This window comes from Fusarium phalaenopsidis, assembly GCF_050370095.1.
Source record: "Fusarium phalaenopsidis strain FUZ10S chromosome Unknown contig_32296, whole genome shotgun sequence".
In the NCBI taxonomy this organism is placed as follows: domain Eukaryota; kingdom Fungi; phylum Ascomycota; class Sordariomycetes; order Hypocreales; family Nectriaceae; genus Fusarium; species Fusarium phalaenopsidis.
The window spans coordinates 2850914-2874880 of NW_028145408.1; the positions used below are offsets into that span (position 1 = coordinate 2850914).

The window sequence follows — 23967 nt, forward strand, 5'->3', positions numbered from 1 at the left end:
TTTGATGCTTACGGGGCGAAGCTGTCGTTGAGATTGGCTCGATGGAACGCTATTTATGGGCACGGTCGTCAACAGAGTGGCTTAGATATGGCGGGTTTGAACCTGTTACAAGTCCGACTCCGTCTGAGCATGGGCTGAATTGTGTCTCGGATCGAGAAAATCCTCTGAAGAAGCCGAATTCCCCTGAGAAGCAGGGATATTGTCACCTTGGATGACGTGGTTGCAAAGGGGGGACTCGAGTTTGACACTCGTTCTCCACCCCTGTTCTACGCTTAAATAGCCCTATAAGGCTTTCCAGAAGCGCATAATTTCTTTCCACCCGCGCTGGCAATTCCCTCATACGTCAGCGTTTCTTATGCATGTAAGATACCAAGCCATGCTTTAAGTGATTGAGGCTCACTGCCGGCCAACCAGCCCGCGCCGATGACGATATGAGGTCTTCTCAGCTTAGCTGCAGGACGAGGCAGAACGGATATGCTGAACGAAGGCCGTGCTGAGATAATATTGAGCCTACATGACGATTGTCTTGAAGAGCTGAACATGATAACTCGGCATCGTTACGTTTTCTCATGAATACACGGACATGATGAATAAACATTAAAATACACGGAGGGGAGTGCAGCACAGCCTAGTGGCTCACCTCTTCACTAACACTCGTCGTCTCCAATCTCCTCATCCACCTTGACCAACACTTTACCTCGAGCATGAAGTCCACCGAGCTTCCTATACGCGTCCTTTGTCTCTGCGAATGACCACACGCTATCCCTCACAAGCCGGATATCGCCTCGCCCAAGCATATCGACAACGGCCTGACGATCCTCTAGTGTAGGACTCATCATCGATGTGCCTAGCCATCGTCGTCCGACTCCGCCAAGCCATCGCGAGACTGGCCACCATTCGTTTAGCTTCATTTGAAGTACTGCGCGGAGAAAGTCGGGGACGAAGAAGGTTGGCGGTTTGATGCCGACGGAGGAGTAGTTTCCTTCTGGAATGAGATATGCGGGGGATGCGAGGTATAGCGATTGGTGGCCGAGGGTGTCGATGATGGTGTTGAAGGGGTTGGAGGAAAAGCGAGTCGTGAGATGTCCAGGAAGATCGTTGTGTTGAGTGTAGTCGATGACCTACAAAGTCAGAGATGCACCCTCCAAGGACTCGCTCACTCACCTCATCAGCTCCAATACTCTTGACCATCTCAGCATTCTTCCCGCTGCATATACCCACTATGTATCCCTCCTTTCCAACAATTTTTCGAAGCATTTGAACGACATTCGTTCCAATTCCTCCGCTGGCCGCGTTCACCAGCACTCTGTCCCCGGCTTTGGCGTCAGACTCATTCACCAGCTGTCGCGCCGTCAAGCCAGGTAGCAAACATCCTGCCCCGTCACCAAAGCTCACATGCTCAGGCTTGTGGACAGCATACCTGGCCGGAATACGGACGTGCTGGGCCAGAGCACCAGTGCCTGTGGGAAGGGTGTGACTAGCCGGTAGCATGGCGAGGATCTTGTCACCCTTCTTGAACCGTTTGCTTGCCTCTCCGGCGTTGTCATCGGGATGCCATACGTCAATCACGGTACCGGAAAAATCCATCTCGGGCACGCAGGATGCTTGTCGGATAAAAGGCGGGACGAGAGTCATCTGGAAGATTGCACCTGGGTTGAGGCCGACGAAGGCGACCTTGACGAGAATCCATTCTTCTGGCTTCGGGACGTCGCTGGGAAGTGGGAGAGGCGGTGGGAGTGTTGGGATCGGTCGAGTTGTGAGATTCAGAACGTCCCAGGGAAGGCCACGCTGGGAAAAGACCCAGGCTTTTGACTCTGTCATTGTGTGGTGATAGTGGGTCCGCTGTCGTTTGTGGTGTTGCGTGCAAACAGATGCTCAAAGGGTCCCTCAACGATGCAAAACTCCAAACACTTGTTTGATGTCTCTCTTATTACAGTGAGTGTCGCCGTATCAACTTCCTTTAAGAAAACGTCTGCCTGGGAGCTGAACGTCGGGTCGTCGGAGCTGAAAACAAGCTTACGTGCCCCCTCGTTTCTTTCTAGCGCCAAGTCCGTATGTGGCTTGCAATGTGCGAGACCACGTTTCCTCTCACAGGTCAGTTGATGGGCTACACTGCTTGTGCGCTCTCGTATGAATGTTTGCTGAGGGGTTCTCGGGGTAATATTGGTCCTTTTTGCACATGATCAAAGAGATTGTTTAGTTGCTTCTGAACTGATTAACCCATGGAACAACACGTTGGAGTGTGGCCGTTTGATGCCCAACATGACGATGAAGGTCGTGATAGCTTTATCGTTCGGTTCTTCTTTCCTCAGTACTTTCCTCGTCTATTTTCAGCACTACCTGTCATCATAAGGCAGTTTGCCGGAATTAAGGTTAATTTTAGAGCCCAGAAGGTTAATGAGTCTATCGCAACCTCATTTCTCCAGGGTAGGTATGCTGCAATGAATGCCTTCAGATGAAGGTGAGGCTCCGATTACATATGGTGAATGATGTATGAACATGTAACGAAGAGGTCAGGATGCGCGATGGAATAACGTTCGATATTCGCCCTCCATGATTCAGTTTGCGACTCTCTGTTGCACGACGTACGGTCGGGGCGACTTGTTTACACCACCATCAAGTGTCAGGATGTTTAGTCTCAGCTGACGCTTATGGAGACATCCTCAAAGCATTTATTCATGAGGCCCTTATCCTAATCTGAAACACTGTGCCGCTATGCCACGAGCCTTAGGTCTTGCGATCCTTTTAGGTGAAGCAAGGCGGTGTTGTTAGTGGATTGGGCACGGGCAGACACGCTCGCTGCCCGCCATGGCCTGATCGCGATACATGGACATGGACAACTGCATGTATGCAACCCGAAAGCACTTTTTCCATCCCAAGTTGTCATGTATGTGGTGATAGAGCGCCTTGGTCTGTTGAGGACAGCTGTAATCTGCGCCTACCTCTTCGCTAGTCTATTATCCAACTGCATCTCGCACCGATCAGGGCAAACACCACCCCGATGAACACAAGGAAGCAGTCTAGAGAAAATTGTTCCACAGTGGGGCTTTCCGCCCTAACTTAGACACAATAGACTGCGAAGTCACCGTCTTTGGACTCTTGGTTTGTACGCGCAACCAGAGACTGAGCGTCATCAAACAACGTCAAGTTCGCAACCAAAATTGAGGCGCAAGTCAGATCTCACGGCTAAGCTTCTGATGATGCGATCCTATCCCACGGAGAAGCGGGATCATGAGAAACCCATAGAGACAGGTCTGCGCCGATGCCTCCAAAGCAAACACTCAGCTGTGCCCCTTACATGAGAGAGCTGGCCGTCAGATGTAAATCCAGTATCACCACGGACTCACTGGCATTGCCAGGCCGAAAACCACAATGAGGTATTCAGCAAGGTGGTGTCACATACACCATTGACCGCTCAGGATATGGGCAGTTGTGACGTAGTCGTCCGGTCTCGAAAGGGATGGACGTGCATATTCTCAACCAGCATAGCGACAATGACATGAGAGTGAAGAAAAGGCGAGGCGTAGTACAAAGAGATCAATTAGCTTATCCTTCCCTAATGACAGCTAATAAAGGATAATAAGAATTGGAATAGAGTAAATAAAAGAGCTCTAAAGCTTTAATCTTTATTATAATATTATTCCATAAGCTTTGTCTAAAATTCAAGCGCAATTAGATATCTTTGCCGTTCTGGTGTCTCGTTAACTTAAGCTGCATGATTTCGATGGCACGACGGAATCTTTCCCTATCGAGTCGCATACGAGAAGACTTTCTGACAAAGCAGCGACTTGCATTGGTCATATCATTCATAAGCCTGCAAGGAGTCACCGCTGGATGCATGGCTGGACGGCCCGCCGGGTTGTAGATGTATTTCGAAGGTAGGGCGTGAGAGACATGTGTATTCATAACATGGCATTTTCCCCGATTGGACCTGGAGTTTTCCGTGATTCCGCCCTTTGGGTCAAACTAAGGTCTGCTAGTCAATTTCCCGTCCCCTCCTTTTGGCGGGGAGGCGCAACAAGAAGTGAGAGTCATCGGATTCCCTGCAAACATGCATTCAATGGATGTATATGGGACCGTAAATGAGTCTTTCAACCCATGATGGCAGTCAATTGTAGATATTTACATGCAAAGATCCGATACCGGATGTCCAACCAGAAAAGTTGCATTTGGTGCGCGCATGCAACCTATCAAATCCCTGCCATAAGTCATGTCGCGGGGCGACAGACGCTACATCAGCCCACCCGCAATTCAACGCCTGGAGACAAGTACCGAGGTCGGCACTCACGGCAGACGCGAGACGGCCCCGCTCGGGGCCGAAAAGCGTGACTCTCGCGGGGGCGGTACCGGAGCGGCAATACACGGCCTCTTCAAAACTCTGACTCGGGAGGAGGGGTGACTCAGCTTGGAATCTTTTTCGACCCCGCCTCCATCAATCTTGTCGCGAACCCATCAATCGTCTTTTCCTACTTCTAGATTGATCTGGGATCTTGATCTGAGATTTTATTTTACTTGAGATCTTGATCTTTACTCTTGCCCGCACGGTTTTCGTTCCTGGAGCATCGACGTGACGCAACCCCGCGGTGGCGACTTAAAACCTTCATACCAACAACCACGAGAACGATCGCGCAAATTGCGCCAAAACCACTTTCAAGATGCCTATGTAAGTTGTTGTGGCCTCTATTTACACTGGTGTACTGTATTTGAAGGTATAAACTGACACTGTGCTTCTAAATTCCAGGCTCAAGGAACCATGGAAGAAATACAAGCCCTTCCCTCGCATGAACCTTCCCGATCGCCAATGGCCCTCGAAATCGATTGAGAAAGCCCCTCGATGGCTGGAGACTAGTCTCCGAGACGGAAACCAGAGCAACCCAGACCCAATGGTGCGTATATCTCGTTGGCGGTATAGTGGGGGTGTTCCGGACTTGGGAGCACCTTGACCTTGTTTGGGCGGCCGGCTTACAACTAGAATAGAACGGAGAGGAGAAATGGAGATTCTTCAAGATGCTCTGCGATATTGGATTCAAGGAAATCGAGGTTTCCTTCCCTTCTGCTTCTCAAACCGACTTCGACTTCACAAGACGCCTGGTCGAGACCCCTGGAGCTATCCCCGACGATGTTGCGATCCAAGTGCTGTCACCATGCCGACCCGACCTGATCAAGCGCACAGTCGAGGCCGTCTCTGGCGCCAAGAACGCCATTATTCACATCTATCTCGCCACCAGCGAGTGCTTCCGGAGAATCGTCTTCAACCACTCCGAGGAGGACACTCTGGAACTCGCCGTGCGTTGTGCTAAGGTTGTCAGGTCCCTGACAAAGGACGATCCCGCTCAATCAGGCACGAACTGGCAGTTTGAGTTCAGCCCTGAGTGTTTTTCTGATACCTCGCCTGAGTTTGCCGTCAAGGTCTGCAATGCTGTTCGGGAGGCCTGGGGACCCACGGTTGAGACACCCATGATTGTCAACCTGCCGGCAACGGTTGAGAACGCATCTTGCAATGTTTTTGCTGATCAGGTCGAGTTCTTCTGCAGAAATATCTCTGAGCGTCAGACGGTTTGCGTCAGTGTCCACAACCACAACGATAGGGGTACCGCAGCAGCGGCAGCAGAGTTGGCCCAGATGGCCGGAGCTGACCGTGTAGAGGGATGCCTCTTTGGAAACGGCGAGCGTACTGGAAACGTCGACCTGGTTACGCTGGCGCTGAATCTGTATACCCAAGGAGTCCCCCCCAACTTGGACTTTTCCAACTTGACCCAGATCATCGACCTGGTTGAGGACTGCAACAAGATCCCCGTTCACCCTCGCGCTCCCTACGCCGGCTCTCTAGTAGTTTGCGCCTTTAGTGGCTCACATCAAGATGCCATCAAAAAGTTCGTAACCGTGACCCTAATATATTTGATCGTTTTGCTAACATCCTTACAGGGCAAGCCGAAACAACTCCGAAATCCCCAACCCATTTGATCACTTACTGACACATTTACAGGGCATGCAAATCCGTTCGCGCGAAGGCAAGTCATACGAGGACTACTGGGAAGTGCCTTATCTACCCCTGGATCCCGAGGACGTTGGGCGTACCTACGAGGCCATCATCCGTGTCAACTCGCAGAGCGGCAAGGGCGGCGCTGCCTGGATCATCCTGCGGAAACTTTCCCTGGACATCCCTCGAGGTCTGCAGGTTGCGTTCTCCAGCGTTGTTCAGAAGCAGGCTGATGGTCTTGGCCGTGAGCTTCGACCCGAGGAAATCACCGACCTTTTCGAGACGACCTACTTCCTTAACGAGAACCCTCGATTTAGCCTGGTCGATTACTCGATTACCCCTGACCGCTCACAATCTCCTGCGCCCCCTGCGCCGGGCAAGACACAGGAAACCAAGAACCTGAACCGGGTTTTTGAGGGTGTGGTATCAGTTGATGGTAGGGAGATTAAGCTCCGTGGACGCGGCAATGGACCCATCTCCAGCATGGCGAATGCCCTGAAGGATGTTGGCGTCGATCTGGATGTCAATGACTACAAGGAGCATGCCATTGGTGAGGGTCGTGGCGTCAAGGCTGCCTCTTACATTGAGTGCAAGATTGGAAACACCAAGCAGACGGTGTGGGGAGTTGGCATCCACGAGGATGTGGTTCAGAGTTCTCTGATTGCTCTGCTGAGCGCTGCCAGCAACGTAAGTCATTGTGCTACTTATTGTCAATGTACCCATTTTCCTGTTTCGACTAACACACCCCTCCAGTTTATCACCAGCAGACCTGGAAGCCCCGTTCTGAAGCCTGTTGCATCTCGTCCTAAGACTCTGGACCCCAGCAGTGCCAACGGTGCGCCCACAGAGCCTGCTCAGGAGACCCCCAGTGTGATTTCCATTCTGGAGGAGAAGGCGAACGGCATGTAAAGTAGTGTGTGAGTTTGTGTTGGGGGGTGAAGCTTTTGCCTCCTTATTGTCTAACGTTAGTGTGCCAACTGCGGACATTGGAGCTCTGGGGGTGAATTCATACGGAAAAGGCCTAAAATGCACTGAGAGGCCAGGGGAGAATCTTGAAATAGGCAGATAGATTCAACCCAAAAGCAATACCTGATTTCTTGTAACCTCCATTGACAGCACAGACCATATCTTACGGCAGCCATGTGTCGACGGTGTCGATCGAGGTGTTCGTCGGATACTATCCTTACTGACTTAGATACCATGAGGTATTCAAGCTTTCCCGGTACATCCACCCACACAGATCCATCAACAGCGTCTACCGGCTCGATCAAAAGAGAGTAGGCCCATCTTCCGTGGAATTGAGGATCAGGGGCCGAAGTATCTGTGGATCCGTGTTCTTCGCTGGCTGCGGAGCTGATGCAGGCGGGAAGGATTGATCGCACCGAAGGAGGCAGCCTGGATACGGTGGATCTTGCAAATGGATTGGCGGCCATGCTCACAGTGGAAGCCAAGGCTGGCAACGCCGCCAAAAGGCAAAAGACGGGAAGCTCTCAGAACCCTCTGTCCATTACGACGATGCTGCTCTCCAACCCACACTCAAGACGGTCCGCGATGATGAAAACACCCAACCCGTCACCTCTGAGGAACTACGTGCTGTTACAACATCACTCAATAATAGATTCCCCTCTCGAGTGATAGATGAGGGAGCCTCCTCTACCGAAATCGCCATTGAGCGGGCCCGGATGAACCACTCTTTGCATATCCCAAGGGGAAACCTGGTTGGTGTACAGCGGATCAAGGCACCACCTACCGCTCGCACTCTACACAGATCCTTGATCCGCTCTTGTCGGACCTCTTCAACAGTGTAACATCTCTACTTGGAACTACCGTCGTGACCGCTCCGTCAAAGTCTCATCGGTCAGTGGGAACGGTGGAGGTGACCAGCAAGATCATTCAGGCCGTGATAGCCAAGGTCGGAGCGGACCGAAGCCATTCGGATCTACAGCCTTACGTTGCAGATGCCTCTGAGACACGGTTCTACGCGGAATAGGAGAGAGACATGAAACAGGTGCCCTTTCAACTGGGACGTCCTACCTGCTGAGCAAGACCTTCATCTGGTTGAGCAGCAATATAGAAATAATGTAAACGCCAGCCTAAATACACAATTACAAAGGGCGATTCCCCTATTAGCCATGTACTCTTCTCCATGGCAGTAAACCTGTGTGTGCTCGGCTCTTACCGATAGATCTTTGAAGTTCCGTAGCCCTTCCTCGAAATGGTGGCAACCCCACTAATAAGGAGATATTCATTCCCTATCCCGGCCAAGGGATTATCTCAAAATGATCCCATGTGCCCTTTGGGTCGCTGGATGTTTCTCTGTTCCTGACCAAACGGCAGGATACCCAAGCATTACGCATGAGCAGAGGACTCCGCACCCCCGCTGACGACCCTGAATCTCCTCTTCTCAAGAGGATGATAGGCTGTGAAGTAATCCACATAGACCATATCTTCAGCATCGACTTCGAATGCGCGCAAATCTGGAAAGCGGCGGAACAGGGTGCCTAGTGTGACATACAACTCGCACCAAGCTAGGTCATGGCCGATGCACATGCGACGGCCCCGAGAGAAGGGAACAAGACACTTGTCGCGCTCGTGGAATGTTGAAGGATCGGTCCAGCGGGTGGGATCAAAGACTTCGGGATTTGGGAAGGCTTCTGGATTGTGGTGCATCATCCAGGCGGACATGCTTGTGACCGTCTGTTGACTGTTAGCGAGCGAATGGGTTAGTAGAGGAGCAAGGACTTACGCCTTCGGGGAGGTAGTATCCTTCTAATTCGATGCCTCCTTTTGGAACGACGCGGGGAAGACGGCTTAGAACGCCATAAGAGAGTCTTGCGATTGAGGTTAACAAGTTGGGTCGAAAAGGGGTAGGGCCTGGACTCACCTTTGACCCTCCTTGATAACACCCGTCAGATACGGGAGTTTCTCAAGCTCAGAGGAGCTCAATCTGGCATCTGGATCAGGAAATGCCTCTTGGAGTTCTTTCTTAAGGGTGTCGTAAATGGTGGGGTTCGTGACGACGTGGAAAGCAGCCATGCTCATGGCGTTGCCGGTTGTGTCAGCAGCAGCTGTGCAGATGCCAAACGCCTCGTCTACGAGTTCGTTGATAGTAGGTACGACATGGCCTTCGGTAGCGTTGGGGTCGAGGAGTTGATGCCAGATGGTGGTGCGTTTGGGTTGGACGCCTTGGTTGATGCGAGCTTGGACGTCTTCGACTTGCTTTCTCGTTCGCTGGAAATGTGAGTATTAGGGATATCAGTGAACTAGGATACTCACGTCTTTGCAGCCCACAAAGTCGGCGACGGATGGGCTCATGTGCTTGGCGACACAGTCGGGCAGACTCTGAATGGGAACTCTCAGTGAAGCAAAGGCTTGAAAGGTCCAGAACATGGATGCTGAGCTACGAATCATATTGCTGAACCATTCTCCGAGATCCTCATCATCTAGCTGATTCCAAGAGTCGTCAAAGGCATAATCAGTAATGACGTCGACACTGATGGCTCGGAACGCTGCATGCAAATTGGTAGGTCGTCCGGCAGCACGGTCAGCAGAGACCATACGGCACAACTTCTCGACTTTGTCGTGAATGACGTCAAAAGACTCAAGCTCGAGGACCTTGCGGCGGGAGAAGAAGGGATTCAGGGCGGCGCGACGTCGGCGGTGGACATTGTTGGAGATGGTGGTGAAGGTGGCAGACTCGACGCCGAGAGCGCCGTAGAAGCCGGGATCTTTGTAAAAGTCGGACTTTACGCCAAAGATTGTGTCGTAGTGTTTTGGGTCGGTGAGATGGACTTCATTTGGAGAGATGCGCACGATTGGGCCTGTGAGAGTCAGTGGCTTTGTTCCTCGTGTTTGCAAGAGGCGATTCACCATAGACGTCGTGTAACTGCTCAATCTCCTTGTAGAACTTGCCACCACAAGGCACGTTAAAGTACCAGGCATACTTTTTTGTCACAGCTGGTAGAAAAGGACCTGGAACGTTGGCCAACGGATGAAAGAAACGACGGTAGATGATCGTGGCGATGGTGTAGAATGCGCCGCCTACGACGGCTGCCCGCCACCACTGAGCCACAAGGTGGCATATCGAGCCGAGATTCGGGAAGATGACGGCCATAGCGATATAGAGGTCTCAGCCAGGCATCTCAATTAAAAGAAAGAAGAAATAAATCCAGCCAAGGGAGGTGGTCAGCTTCTTTTATATGGATGAGACGTCGTCAACCTACCCCAGAATAAGCACCGCTTTGGTCCCCGCAGCCCTACGTAACTGCACAGGAGAAGCTCTAGCGCGATCGGATCGACAAACTTACGGGCTTTCTCATCCAGTGAGAGCCTCTCTGTTTCATTTGTCCCGGTAGATCGTCTGACATGGTGTCCGAGTTTCGTCAGCGGGCCGGACCCGTGTGGAGGTGCAATGGCCACCTCGTTGTTGGATGAATGCTGGGATGATGCACCCCTGGCACCAACCTTGAACGTTTCGGTAAATTTCTCTACGGAATTGGCTCTCTTAATTGTGGGCGGTTGGCCAGGTAAACACAGTCGGATTGTTCTCAGACTGGACCGAGCGGTGAAATACTGCCCGCCCTTGACTCTTGCACGTTTCATGATACCTCAATCAGCTCTCAACACCATCAACTTCGCCAGCATGATCCGAACAAAGACGCGACCTCGAACCTTGGAGGAGAGATATCCAAATGGTCCCCCCGACATTAAACTTCCACCCAAGCACAGGATTGTGTCTAACAACTGCATCTTCAATGATCACACTGGGAGACCAGCCCTGATGTCATGGGAGAGCCCGGGGGTTCAGCGTTCACTGCCTCCTCTCGCCTCATGGATCTTCTATATGACCCATCCTGATGTGCCACGCGATTTTGACGGCTCTCTACTCTATAGTAGCCTCGAGCAGGACCACCAGCTGTGCAGAGGTGGCAGCTTTCGCTACGAGTTCTTCTTCCTTCCGGGCGCCACGGCTGAAGAGTGCCGCGCTCACTTTCGTGGAGAGATGGAGGTTCGAGGAACCATTTGGCGCCAGATCAGCAAAGTCAAGGAGGCGATGAACCTCAAGAAATGCGGAAACGGCCAGGGGGTGGAAGATGATTCGTATCAAGAGCCTGGTCACGAAGCCACTGCGGACAGTCAGCTACCCGGGTTGGTGTGGCCAGAAAACGATGACGAGTGGAAGGAATTCTATCGCGGCTGGTTCTTCATGTATCCATACGCAGGTATCGAGTGCCGAAGTGCTGAGGAAAAGGCGCGTGGGATCTACCTCGTGAAGTTTGACCCCATCCCCATTCCGGACTGGGACGAGGAGGTGGAGTGCAAGCCCAGCCCGATGGAACGTCCCATCGTTTCACGGCGGATGAAGGCCAAGAGCGAAGGATTTGAAGAAGGGATTTTTGGTTGGATGGAAACGAGGAAGATGTCACTCTGGGAGCAAGCGGCGGATGAAGCTACAGATAACGCTCTGGAGCTGGGTTGGGAGACTTGGTGATGTGGGAAGGATTGATTCGACTGCTTTGCATATCATACCACACAAGAAAGAAGTCGTAGCCCAAGGATCATATGCTGTATTAAGCGTGGTGACATCTGTTGACCTAATACCTCTGCCTCCGTCAAATCCAATCCCTTAAGTTTCCGCCCATCATGCCAACCTTGAACGGCCCATGTTTCCCATCCTGTCATGCATGCCCATGAAAGCTATAGGTGCCTTGGTGCAACCGGTTCGATACAATCTGGGGCGTGGATGATGCCCGTCTCTCATTTTGTGCGGCTGGGAGGGTATGGTGAGCGAAGTATCGACGCGGTAGGGGGCGGGGCCTGTGTCTAGATAAGAGTGTTAGCATTGCACGTTTTTAGACGTATGGGTGCCTACCAGTGGCCATAGTAGGGTTCTCCAGGGCTTCGGTGAAGGCCTTTTGTCGGGAGCCTATCGCCGTGGCGTTTCTGTCGAAGAGAGTCGGTCAGGTCGACCCATCCCGTGCCGCTGGGGGAATGAGGTCTCCTTTTGGCTCGGCGTCAATATTGAACAAGCATTGCGTGCCGTCTTGCAATATATTTGCGCTTCCGGGCTATTGAGAGGCCGTTCTCTCACCGGAGGCAAATCGCCAATCTGGTGTCGAGGGGTGGAGGTCGTCGTCAGTCTGTTTTTGCTCCTTCTTGTATACAAAGGATGAAGTAAGCGCTGAGGTCTCCCGAAAGGGAACCTGATCTGGTCTCGCCAAATGGAAGATGCCCTCGAAGGGTACATTCGCCATGTTCGGGCTTTCGTCACCCTCCCGGCCGCCTTTGAAGTAGCCATACATGATCTGGGCCAGGGCTTTCTTCCTTTGTTTGCCGCTGCCGCTCCTCCATGAGTGGGCACGTGGCACCTGTAGTTCGTCAGTCCATCAATACCTCTGGCTCCGAAACTCCATGGGGAAGTCATCAAATGCTAGTTGGACCATAAGCCAGGACCCCATCCGGGGATCGACAGGCCTCAGGCTCTCGTCGTCCTTCCCCATCGCCTCCTTTGCCCTCTCCCAAAGAGAGTTATCCTGTCGGCACTCTTTGGCGAAATCGCGGTGCCAAGGGAAAACGGTAAACTTGACCCCGGGCTCCGTTGAGAGGTACTCGACAAGGCGAGGGTACCAACCCTTCAGAGAGGGCATGTTTGGCCGCCGTGTGACGAGCCAGTCCACTTGTCTAGCCAGGTCCTGAGGAAAAATGGAGCACCCCTCCGTGTGGTGAGTGATGACGTTGCAGAATATGCATCCATGCACGTAGCCGTCTGAGCGAGGCAACATGCAATCACGGACGATATGGCCAGGTCTGGCGCAGTTGGCGCAGCGTGGAATGCTGTCTGCTTCAGCCATCTCCTCGTCCTCCTCAGGGTCCACGACTTCTCCTTCAGGTGCGTTCAGGGCCCTGACCTTCGCTCTGGACATTTTCGGCTCGGGCTTATCAAACTTGGTCCTTTCCACACCATTCCACACTAATTCCCCGAAACCCCTGTGCTAGAGACGCCTGCGAAACTCCTGGTGCTGTGAGCGGCTCATTGAAAAGCGGAGTTTCTGGCCGGTCTTCAACTTTGAGAACCTTCGAATGGAGTTCTCTACTACCGGATCACCCCCGCGGTTGGGGTTGACGATTGACGAGGCTTCCTCATTGGGATTGCCCTCAAGCTGCGCCGTGGTGCTCGTCGCGTCGACAGCGCGGATGCCGTCTCGACCACTGCCCTGAACCGAAGAAGTTTGGGACTGGGTGTCATGGCTACCATGCCCCGAGTCCCGAGGTTCGTGGGATAGAGGGGCATGGGTATTGGCATACCCTTTGAAAGAGGGAATGGCCGGTGGCCCATCGATGTGGAACATCTCCAGAGGCCCGCCAGGCTCGAACAAAGGCCCGCGGCCCCGGAACAGGGGCTTTGGGGGAGGAGGCCCATAGGCCTGGGGTGAAGGTCCGTTGGCAGGACCATAGCCTTGATGACTGTCGACCGGTTGCTGGTAACGGAGCCGGAGTCGGAGCCGGAGCCTGTCTCAGGCGGATGCGGATGGTGGTCTCTGTCATCGCGGTCAGATTCTTCACTAACCATGTCGTCGTTGTCGTTGTTTCTGTTGCTGTTTCTGTTTCTGTTGCTTTTGATGATGGTTTTAGAAGATCCGTAGAGAGGAAGAGTAGCTGCAGTTCAGTTGCTGTGGGCGCTGAGCGTGACACTGGCGGGCACCCGGCGAGCACTGGTATCTCATTATCGATGCTGCAAATCTTATCAGGGCTCTTTCGATCGCTAAAGACGGCCAGTAGCACACATTGGAACACCCAAAGAGCTTTCCTCTATTGATGCTGAGCGATTCCGTCCCTACCCGTCGCATGATGCATGATCGAGGTAGATGTTTGGCATCAAGGGCGGCTGACATACATGCACGATCTGGTACATTCTAGTAAGCGGTAATGGGGATTGAGCTCTCGTTACTCCAGATTGGAGCCTTGCTTTGTTTGTCTCAAGTCATCTTCGGTACTGATCCTGGTCTAGAGTGAGCAGGTAGACTTAGCTTCAGAAGCGCACATTCATCTACGGCCTTCTTATAACATCAAGTCAAAGGGCACTTGCCAATCGAGGTGCAAGAGATTAGAATACTGTAGAAGGTAGCAGCGCTTAGATATGGGGAGCAAATGAGGGCTTGACAAGAGGGGATCTACATTAACGTGTATCATCAGAGCACTGGACTCCTATGAAGAGGTGACAGGATGCCATGAAGTTCCAAGAGAAAGAACTCATCCATGGGCCAAAAATACAATGATATCAATCGCATTTCAGGTGCTGACGGTAGGCAGCCCAAACTTCAATGTTCGCCCGATGGGTTGGCGAATCCTCTGGCTATTCCATCAAAGCTGGGCCGATGTTGGCAATGAGCGCCTTCTGGAGGCTCACAAGACAGCAGCATTCAAGCACTGTGCCAAGCTTATGGCGCGGATTTGATCAATGCGACCGAAGCCAGGGTCATCCCAGTGGATCAGTTTGTGCTGCTTCATCCAGCCCATGAAGTGGGTGTTGTGGTCATCGATCATGAACAACAGAGCCTTCGGTGGGCAGGGTTACGAATAATACTTGCCACTCTAAGCCAGATAGTGCTGTCTCCTCCATAGAAGCTTTGACAGTCCAATCAAGTCCAGGGCACTCCCTACCCAGGTGACGTCAACATGCCAATACTCATCGTTGACCCCGGGAGACTGAGGCCGTTGTTGCACAGGAACCGAGGATGGAGATCTTGAATGGTGATAGTAAAGGTGGGTTTGGTGTCTTGTCTTTGTCTGGAGTGTCGCTGGGCCTCGCCCTGTTGGGATCTCATCAATAGAGTTATGCCTCCACTGGTTTGGTCATGGAGTAGAAGACTGCGAGGGTTAGCAACAAAGGTGATCTCGTAAACATGATCCTACAACAAGATGCTGGCTTAAGTTAATCTTGGGAGCTTGCTCTGGAATTCCGGATGCTGCCTGACTGTCCGAGCCTGTTAACGAAGCACACCTCACAAACATCGGTGGGTGAATCAACGAATTCACGGGTACCTGCAGTAGGCTTGGCGCAACGTTGGTATGGAAGCGGCAAGCAAAGCTAGATTTCAAGTCAATCAAACACTTAGGCCATGTCAAGGATGGGAGAAAGATTGAACAATTGGCATTCTTCCAACAGGAGCCACGCCTGGCATCCCTCTATACATAAGGTCCCCTTCCATTCAGGCAGAATGCCATACCAGCCGGTTCCCTTGTTCCTGGGTGGCCATTGCGGCCAACATGAGCGCCTCCTCGGGCGCCTCGTTGTCTGGCCCGGGTCGTCTCCGTCTCCATTATCTTGTTGACGGCCTCTGCGGGCCATCGCATTGTTGGCCATCATGTGGCGCTGTCACTATGCTAATGTTGCTGTTGCTGTTGCTGGTGTTGTTGTTGTTGTTGTTGTTGTTGTTGTTGTTGTTGTTGTGAGAAGAGACACCGATGGGGGGATCAAAAAAACAAGGCCTCACCCCTCGGCCCTGCCCCTCTGCCGTGTAGGCCATCGACCGCTGATATCCAACTAAAGTAGGCAGCCAATATCTTGCATGAGTAATTACTCTGCACCGAAGACTCTGCAAAAGCTTCTGTCACTTGGGATCTTCCTCTGATCTAGGTGAACACCCCTGAGGAGGCCGTCTGTGCTAATACAGGCCCAGACAATCATCTATATTTAATGATTCTTTGAGGTATCACTGCTCTGGCAGCCTTGGTAACACTCTAACACCGCTTAAAACATCATAAAATCTAAAAAAATCAATATCCATCATCCGTATCATGTAATGTGGTGGTCGTGAATATACAGAATGGATGCATCCTCGTTATTCGCAGCTACGGACAATGACTAGATATTCGTCAAGTGAGTCTAATCACAAACCTAAAGTGAAAGATTGACGATATGAATATGACGCATAGCTATGGTACACGACCTCTGTTTGACAAAGGAGTTGTTGCTACAGGCCAGCCGAGTACAGGCAAGGAACAACTACCTCCTTAATGACTCCCTTGCCGATGTCCTACTCCTAACTGGTCTTTTATTACTATCTGCAATGATGACAAGAAGCCATCAGCCACAACAGCAAAAAACACAGCCATTAAGACATGACGGTATCAAAACCCAACACCGTAAAACACGGTAACCTCCAACTTGTCTTGTACAATATAAGAACCCGCCCTGTGCGTTAACGGCACATTTCTGCTTAGACGCGATACGAAGGTAGCAAATCCAACGAGTTTAAAGTGTTGAGAGAACTTAAGCTGACTGAAGAGGAAATTGACAAAGGGGGTCTGGTTCGTGTTGGTTGGTGATCAGAGTGGGTGAGTGGAGAAAGGATAGGCTGAAGGGACAAAGTATGGAGTTCTGCATGATGCTGCCGAAGATTTAGTGCCATGTCAATATGTGTGAGTACGAGGTTGTCTACTTCTGCATATTGGTCTATTGCCAAGCTCCCTTTCTCCCCGAGTCCCTGTGTGGTATTCCGTCGCACTTCTTGCCCACCTGGTGCTGTATATCGCACTTGATACACATCTTACCCAGGAGCACCTTCGTGTACATAGCCTCGTTGAATCTGGAGCCGCCCTCCCGAGTCACGTTTTCGTAGTCCTTGCAGCTCTTGCTTGTGGAATTGTCAACAGTTGGACTGTATGCGGCCGGCGCTTCTACCCTTGCAAACTGCTCGAGAGCGGGCTTGGAGCGCTTGGCTCTATAGTGCTGGCGGCTTTCAGCAATAACTGATTCGGTTCTGGTGTTCTTCGGCTTTCAGAAGCCTCACTGATGATGCAGTAGGCCACATTGGAATGCTACCATTCGATTGCAGGTAAGATTCTCTATCACCGATGATCAGCATGGCCCCATTGACTAGATGAAACAAGGAGATTAAGGCTCACCTTGGGAACGAGATGAAAGGAAAGCTTCCGCAGTCGTAGACTGTACGTGATGACTTTGGGTCGCTTCGGCTTGTTCTTCAACGACGATACTGCCGCAGACCAATCGGGCTTTGAGGCTATTCATAACTGGCTGCCGGGCCGGCCCCGCTTCTTGTTCCGTGGCCTCGGCGCTTGAGGGCAAGCGGCGGCCACGGGGGGAGGAGTGAATTGGGGCTCGGGCGTGCCACCGGCGGAGTCACGTGTCTAGTCACGTAATTACATGACTAAAAGAGGCATCTTCTATTGAATAAGGCCATGCCTTGGTTGGCAGCTCCTGAGGCAATTCAAGGAGGGAAAATAATAGAGATAACACAATTCTGGCTTGACCCTACTTTCCGACACTTTTAACCCTTCACCCACACTTCCATCTACCTTAGAACAACCTCTGGCTGGGGATCGTTCTCCCTGTCCCAAGGGAACCCATTCCTCCACATAAGCTCGTCTCTCGACTTCTCAGTTGACATGACCACCACGCACGAGTAGTCACTGACATTCATGCTGACAATTCGGTAGAGGCCCCGAGCTATGTGCTTTGTCACCTGCATGACCGCATGGTGAACATGTTCGTTGGTGCCCGTTCGAACAATGCGAAAGTTTGAGTCGCCGTTGATGTTGATGAAAATGACATCGACTCTATTGATATTGACATTGCTAAGTTCTGGGGCAGGTGGAGGCCATGAACCCGGGTTGGTAGAAGGGTCAACTGTATAATGGACTGTGGGCTGAATCGCCATGATACTTGATTTTCTTTGTTGGTTAACTTCTAAAAAAGGACCATTGGGAGAATTCATATCTTTATACACAAATTTAGCGATACTTACAACCAACACATTCGACTTGAGACTATACTCTTTCTGGCTGCTAGCGATATAAATAATAACCCTTTCCCTGTTCCGCAATCATGCAGCAACGTGCATGATAAGCATGCGGATCAAAATCCCTCACCCCATCATATTGCCATTGAGCTGAATACTTGGCATTATCAAAGGGGGAACATGGCATAGGTGTTCGCAGCTTGGAGATCCATTCCATGTCTATCGTCCACGTATTCAAGCTGTAGAAATGGATAGTCCGTGCATATCTTGCTATCTATTCTACTACAGTTAGGTTTGAATGGATATCTATCTATTTTACATGAGGCTGCTTTGATGGAAATAGAATGAACCACTGGCCTGAGTGCTTGAAGTCTCGCGTGCCAGATACCTCCAAGACGTCGCCCAGGGTTATAACCTCCTACACGTGGAGCATAGCGAAATGGAAAGACTATCTATGGCTCGCCTCGTATGACCACGTCAAGATACCGTCGAGACTAGTGGGCGCCTCGCTGGCCATATCGACATGCAGGTCTATACGGCGTGTCCAACAGACAGCGTCCGGATGGAACGATTCAGGATGTGGTTTCTTGTCACATGGTGGGCGATCGTCTCTGGATCCTCTGCCCTAAACCAACAGTAACCCGCAGCAGACTAGAAACAGCTCGCCGTTCGCATGCTGTAGTTGTCTCCCGTGGTTGGCACTGGCCCTGCCTGATCAAAAGTACCGTTACTATTCAAATAGATCTGCTGTCACTTTCCTTTTTGGTATTGTCACCCTAGCCCTGCCTCGTAAAAAGTTCCACTACTTTTCAAAAAGATCTGCGACCAACAGGCGGTAATCAGTAGCTAATACAAAGGCGACTATGGCAGGAAGAGATGCTATCTCTTTGTATTTTTTATGATAAGCAGTAGGAAAGGGTTACACCTTGGACCACACAATGTTATTGGATTGACTCCCGAAAAGAGCGATCGAGGACTGATAAAATGTAGTTGGCACTATCGTCGACTATCGAGAAAGAACAATTCCATAAGCAATATGAAATGGCTAACATCTATTCCAGTTCTAACCTACCGAAAGTCTATGAATTAAGTCTGCCGATTGTCTTCAACGTTATCAATGCCTAAGCGATGGAACTTTGCTCTTTTTTCAGCCCAAAGATTCCTTCCTGCACATAGCCCTGCGTGGAACCAACAACCAACAACCAACACCCCCAATGGTACGGAGTAGACGGCCACCACCGCGGCACTTCATGGCCGACCCAAGCGAGAACAGGTCACGATGTCGGATCACGCCCAGGTGGCAGAGCAAGGAGCCTTCTGAGAGACAACTCATAAGACATGTCAGAGAGTGGAATTTGTTCGGCTCTGAATCACCAAGTTCAAGAATATAACAGGGTGACAGTCCCTGTGAGAAGAACGCAAACCTCTCAACCCGACTCATCTTCAAATATCACAATACTCATCGATCTCTGTAAGACACCGCAAGGCAAACTCAGAAGGCACCACCCAGCTAATCTTTCAATCGCCAGGATCAATTCTCTTCAGCATGTTCGGAAAACAAAGCCCTGTGAAACCACTCCTCACATTCGCCCTCTTGGGAAGCATCTTGGGCAACGTGGTTGTCGGCTTGCCCGTCGACCCGACTGCCGATGGCAAAGATGATGGCGTCTCGAAAGTCCAAGAGATCTTTTACTCCGTGGATTGCGAGCCCGGAACTTGGGGAGTAGCCTCCCGTTGCTAAGCCTGGTGTAGTAGCGCGGGTCGTCTGAACTTCAACACGAGCCGATGCCCAATTGGGAGTCATAATGCTGACGACATCTTATCGGATTGCTACTGCGTTGGAGAATGCGCCATTTGTAAGGATGAGGATAAGGAGGAGGATAAGGCTCAGGATTAGGAAGGGTTGTTTGATCTTATTGTAATCTTATCAGCCTGTGGCAAAGTATTGTGTTATCATGTGCAGCCTCGTCATAATGCTGTGAGGGTGTAATTTTAATAGGCTGTGATGTCGAATGTCTGATCTCCGCGGTGCCATCGTAACCCAAATGTATTATGCTAAAACGGATCCGGTGTGAGAAATAGGAAAAGTCGACGAGTTTCTCCTTGCATGCATGCGAGGAGTGACGTGGAGATGGCTGTTTGCACCGACTGTCACTGGATATCAAGAGCTGCCAGATGCATTTCTACAAACACATAATAGTTGATTTTTGACAGTGAACAATACGTTCTCAGCAGGCTAGCCCAGTCACCCGTTTCCCATGAGTTAGGCCAAACAGCGAGCAGGAAAGCGGCTAACAACCACAGTACAACCATGTTCTGGGCGGACCTGTCATATAAACTTTGACGATAGGGACAAAGACTTGGGTTCATGCTCGCCACCATGCGCCACCCTTTCGATTGTCCAAGTAGAGTAGAGATGCAGTGAACAAAGGGCTACAGGAAGAGATGACCTGCACCTTACCGTTTGGGCGCTACACACCAGACTTGGAAGGACCAGGTACTACCACTCTACACTTCCGTCGTCTCTCGTCGCAACAGAAGAGCGTATTATGCGAACTCATTGGAGTTTTGGGAGGTTGCTGTCGCTTCTTCAGGTGGGGGCCACTTGTGTAACACGCCACAAACGGCCACAACGGCCATCGTTAGGGGGTGAAGGCGGGCTTGCGAGCTGTCATTCGTAGATCTACGTTGTACACGCCCCCATCCACTAGGCCATCTTGCTCAGGACTTGGGTTGGACACACTAGACCTGGCAACCATGGAATCCCTGTCCCCTCGTGGCGAAGAGCGATGTTTGAAATTAACTCTAATTTACTGCCGTGGAAGGCGGGGGTAGTAATACACTATTAGAAGATGTTGTGAAACCCTTTGTACTAGGTAGATGCCACAAGTCCTTACACCCGGTAGGCGGTGTTACTCCCATGAACCGCCATCGTTATCGAGCGTCCAGAACATAGCGCCGCCCATGCACAATCCATCAGCCCATGCCATCTTTAGTGCCAAAGTATCACCATCATCATAGCCGATCCACTGATCACTTCCCCAGGTCGCATACTTCTGCATGGCGGTCCTGTCAAGCTCAACGGTGGCATCGTTGGCTGAAATGGCCGTTTTGATATCACTTAGCACCATGACGCCTGTCGGATCTGCCAGACAAGAACCCGGTTCGCTGGGCCCTGACGCAGCACAGCCAGCGGTTTTGCAATCAGAGGAGGAGAGGGTATAGCCGCGGCCGTACAGGGGGATACCGAGGTTGATGAGCGACGCATTGGTCGAATTCGCCCACAGCGGCATAAGATTGGTGGCGATGTCTTGTATGCTGGCCTGGTAGGTCACAACATTCTTTGTTGGTTCGGCATCAACCCCCCAGCCGTGCAAATCGTAGGCCATGTAGTTGAAGAAGTCGACGTACTCGCCCATACCGGCAGGGTTGAAGCCCTGAAGGCTACCCCAGTCCGATGGCAGTGGCACTGAGATGCCATAAGCATTTCCGAAGGCGTCTCGGAGCTCCCGGACGAGGGAGACAAAGTTTTCTCCATCGGCGGTTGAGGCTGCTGGAAATTCCCAGTCCAGGTCAACACCTTGGAAGGAATGGGTCTCCAAGAAGGACTTGAGAGACGAGATGAAGGCGGATCGGGAGCTTGATGAGGCCACCATGGAAGACCAAGAATCGCTAGAGAAACTGCCGCCGCCTATGCTAATCCACGTTTGCAGTGAACTGCTCTGCAGAGCGGTGAACTGTGCATAGTAGGGGACGTCTTTGGGGTCTTCAGCGCCCACTGCGAAACTGTCGTCGTCGAAATGGGCAAACGCCAAGATCAGATGGGTTAACCCTTTGGTCTGGATCTGGGAAGGAAGAACGACATTGCAAGACCGGTCCCACGCCTGCTTTACCCGCCAGTATCCAACGCGGCGGCCGTTGGTCGCCGACTTACCGCCGGTATAGCAAGATTTACGGCCGGTAGAGCAAGAAGGGACTGTAGGTTCAGAGCAGCTCCCGAACGCTGACTGACAGCCGTCTCCGCAGTAGATATCCGATGTTCCGCAGTATCCCGACGAGGAACAACAAGTGTTCAAAGGGCAGCGGGCTCCACCGTTTTCAGGACCGCACTGAGCGAGGACAAGGTTGAGTAAAAGGCCGAGAATCAGGGCCAGACGGCCGACGATAGAAGTGAAGGAAGCCAGCATGGCCGAATACACTTGAAACGATGCCAGAAAATCTGAGTGCTAGTTATGAATTTCAATCTTCTTGGGCTTTATATTAAAGGTCCCATTCCGCATGACCCCAGTCATCACCTCTGTCTGAAAGCTAGGCCTAGTTAATGTTCATTTCCACATTTAAAATAACGCTGGCACAAAAACCCCAAGTTTTTCCATTTGCCGCCAGCCTGCTTACTTAGTGAGCCGGAGTAAAAGAAACGAGTAGGGCGATCGTTACCGAGAAAGAGAACACTGCCGCGCTGGAAGCGCTCAAACCACGCTTGAGATGCAAAAGCAGGCATATATCACTTGCCTTGATTGGTGGTTAAAGAGCTCCAGACTCAGCCTTAATGATCTCTCCACACCGTAAGCATACACCAACCTCGAAGAGGAATACTGTCATGCGATGTAATTGGTCTCTTGCAGTACCCCTGAGGGGGGTGGAGATGGTAAAGGTGGCCCGTCAGCCTCCTGAATCTCGGCTATTTAACCTCCCTCGGCGCTTACACGAGTCTCCCTTCTTAGTGCGTTAAAAATAGGCCCATTCATTCGTTGTCAACTTGGTCGGCTCCACAAGGCAAGGTAGACAAAGCATGGTGCGACTGTCAGCGTTGCAACATCATTTGGGCTTCCTGCTAGCTATCTTATGAGTTGAAGCTGGCATATCGCATTGAAAGTTTCATGGAAGCTCCTCATTTGTAGGTATGGAGATGCTAATTGTAAGTAGGTGCCGGATGGACGCGTTATCGGACCGCCGTGAGAATCACAGGTCAACTGTCTTAGTCTCGACCCCTCGCTTATGTTCCCTTGAGGCTTGGGGCTATGGACGGGTTGGAGTGGAGCAGGACGATCAGACAGACTAACCTCGGCGCTTCTGCTAGGGCCGTTCTGTAGGGTGATCCCTCATAAAGGCATTGTGCCCCGCTAGGATCGAGGAGGATCTTGCAACGACCGTCTTTAGGCCTTTGCCTGCGTCGTTTGCCAGAACCAAACAAGCGACTTGTCGCCATGGAGTTTTCCCTGCTGTATCTTCTGTGGATATTCTCTCCAGTCTTGGCATCGTTCCTCCACAACTTTGAACTGTAAGGTCACTGATCCCCTGCTCGAATTACCCCTGACCGTTCCCAGCTCATCCTCTCTTCTCCTACCGCGCTCAAACCCCACCAGCAGAGACGGCAACTGTGGTTCTAATTCTGAGACTAACGCGACATGCCTCACCTCCACCTTCGGTAACTGCTGCTCTTCCAAAGGGTTCTGCGGCAAGACTTCAGCATACTGCGCCGAGGGCTGCCAAGATGCGTTTGGCACCTGCTCGTCAATGCCTGATGGGCAGCTTGTTAGTACTTCAGGATCATGTGGTGCGACTTCCACAAGCAACATAACATGTCAAGGGAGCACGTATGGAGACTGCTGCTCTTCATTGGGGTACTGTGGCAAGAATGTGACCTATTGTGGTGACGGGTGAGTGCGGTCTTAGTCCGAGAAGAGCTGGATTTGCTCCATCGGCTCCTCAAACCTCTTCTAGATGCCGCTGACATCGGGATTCGAACAGGTGCCAAAGCGAGTTCGGTACTTGTTCATCCGTCGACGAGGACGACACCTCCACGACCACCGCAACAACTGACAAGACCTCAACCTCGACGACGGCGTCATCCACGAGCCTCGGTGCTATTTCTATTGACGGAAACTGCGGGTCTAATTCGGATATTGATGCTGTCTGCAAAGGCAGCGAGTTTGGTGATTGCTGTTCGGCATTGGGGTACTGCGGCGGGAACTCGAGTAAGTGATCTCGCACAAGAGACGTATCTCTATCCAACAACGCTGACTCGACTCTCTAGGCTACTGCGGAACGGGCTGCCAATCCGAATTCGGTTCCTGCGATTCGACAACCTCGTCGACAACCTCGTCGGCAACCTCGTCTGCAGACTCGTCGACAGGCTCGTCGACAGACTCGTCAACAAGCTCCCTCAGCACCGGCGCCAAGGCTGGGATTGCGGTCGGAGCTGTCGTCGGCGGGATTGGAGCA

The 23967-nt window shown here is 51.6% G+C and overlaps 5 protein-coding genes across 5 annotated transcripts; 2 read left to right on the forward strand and 3 right to left on the reverse strand.

Moving 5' to 3' along the window:
• Positions 1-647: 647 nt before the first annotated feature.
• Positions 648-1821, reverse strand: LRP88_06476 (uncharacterized protein; the record flags this gene model as incomplete). The annotated part of the gene is made up of 2 exons (XM_083243014.1): positions 648-1121; positions 1396-1821. The coding sequence occupies 2 exons, from the start codon at positions 1819-1821 to the stop codon at positions 648-650; spliced, it is 900 nt and encodes a 299-aa protein (XP_083101950.1).
• A 2960-nt stretch (positions 1822-4781) lies between these two features.
• LRP88_06477 (2-isopropylmalate synthase) lies at positions 4782-6889 on the forward strand (the record flags this gene model as incomplete). The annotated part of the gene is made up of 4 exons (XM_083243015.1): positions 4782-4886; positions 4978-5873; positions 5926-6667; positions 6734-6889. 4 exons carry the CDS (start codon positions 4782-4784, stop codon positions 6887-6889), a joined length of 1899 nt encoding a protein of 632 aa, XP_083101951.1.
• A 1440-nt stretch (positions 6890-8329) lies between these two features.
• Positions 8330-10094, reverse strand: LRP88_06478 (cytochrome P450; the record flags this gene model as incomplete). Its single annotated transcript, XM_083243016.1, has 5 exons — positions 8330-8677; positions 8727-8811; positions 8865-9211; positions 9272-9801; positions 9851-10094. 5 exons carry the CDS (start codon positions 10092-10094, stop codon positions 8330-8332), a joined length of 1554 nt encoding a protein of 517 aa, XP_083101952.1.
• Positions 10095-10622: 528 nt separating this feature from the next.
• Positions 10623-11471, forward strand: LRP88_06479 (uncharacterized protein; the record flags this gene model as incomplete). The annotated part of the gene is made up of 1 exon (XM_083243017.1): positions 10623-11471. The coding sequence occupies one exon, from the start codon at positions 10623-10625 to the stop codon at positions 11469-11471; it is 849 nt and encodes a 282-aa protein (XP_083101953.1).
• A 9183-nt stretch (positions 11472-20654) lies between these two features.
• On the reverse strand, positions 20655-21929 carry LRP88_06480 (glycoside hydrolase superfamily; the record flags this gene model as incomplete). Its single annotated transcript, XM_083243018.1, has 1 exon — positions 20655-21929. The coding sequence occupies one exon, from the start codon at positions 21927-21929 to the stop codon at positions 20655-20657; it is 1275 nt and encodes a 424-aa protein (XP_083101954.1).
• Between the last annotated feature and the right edge of the window lie 2038 nt (positions 21930-23967).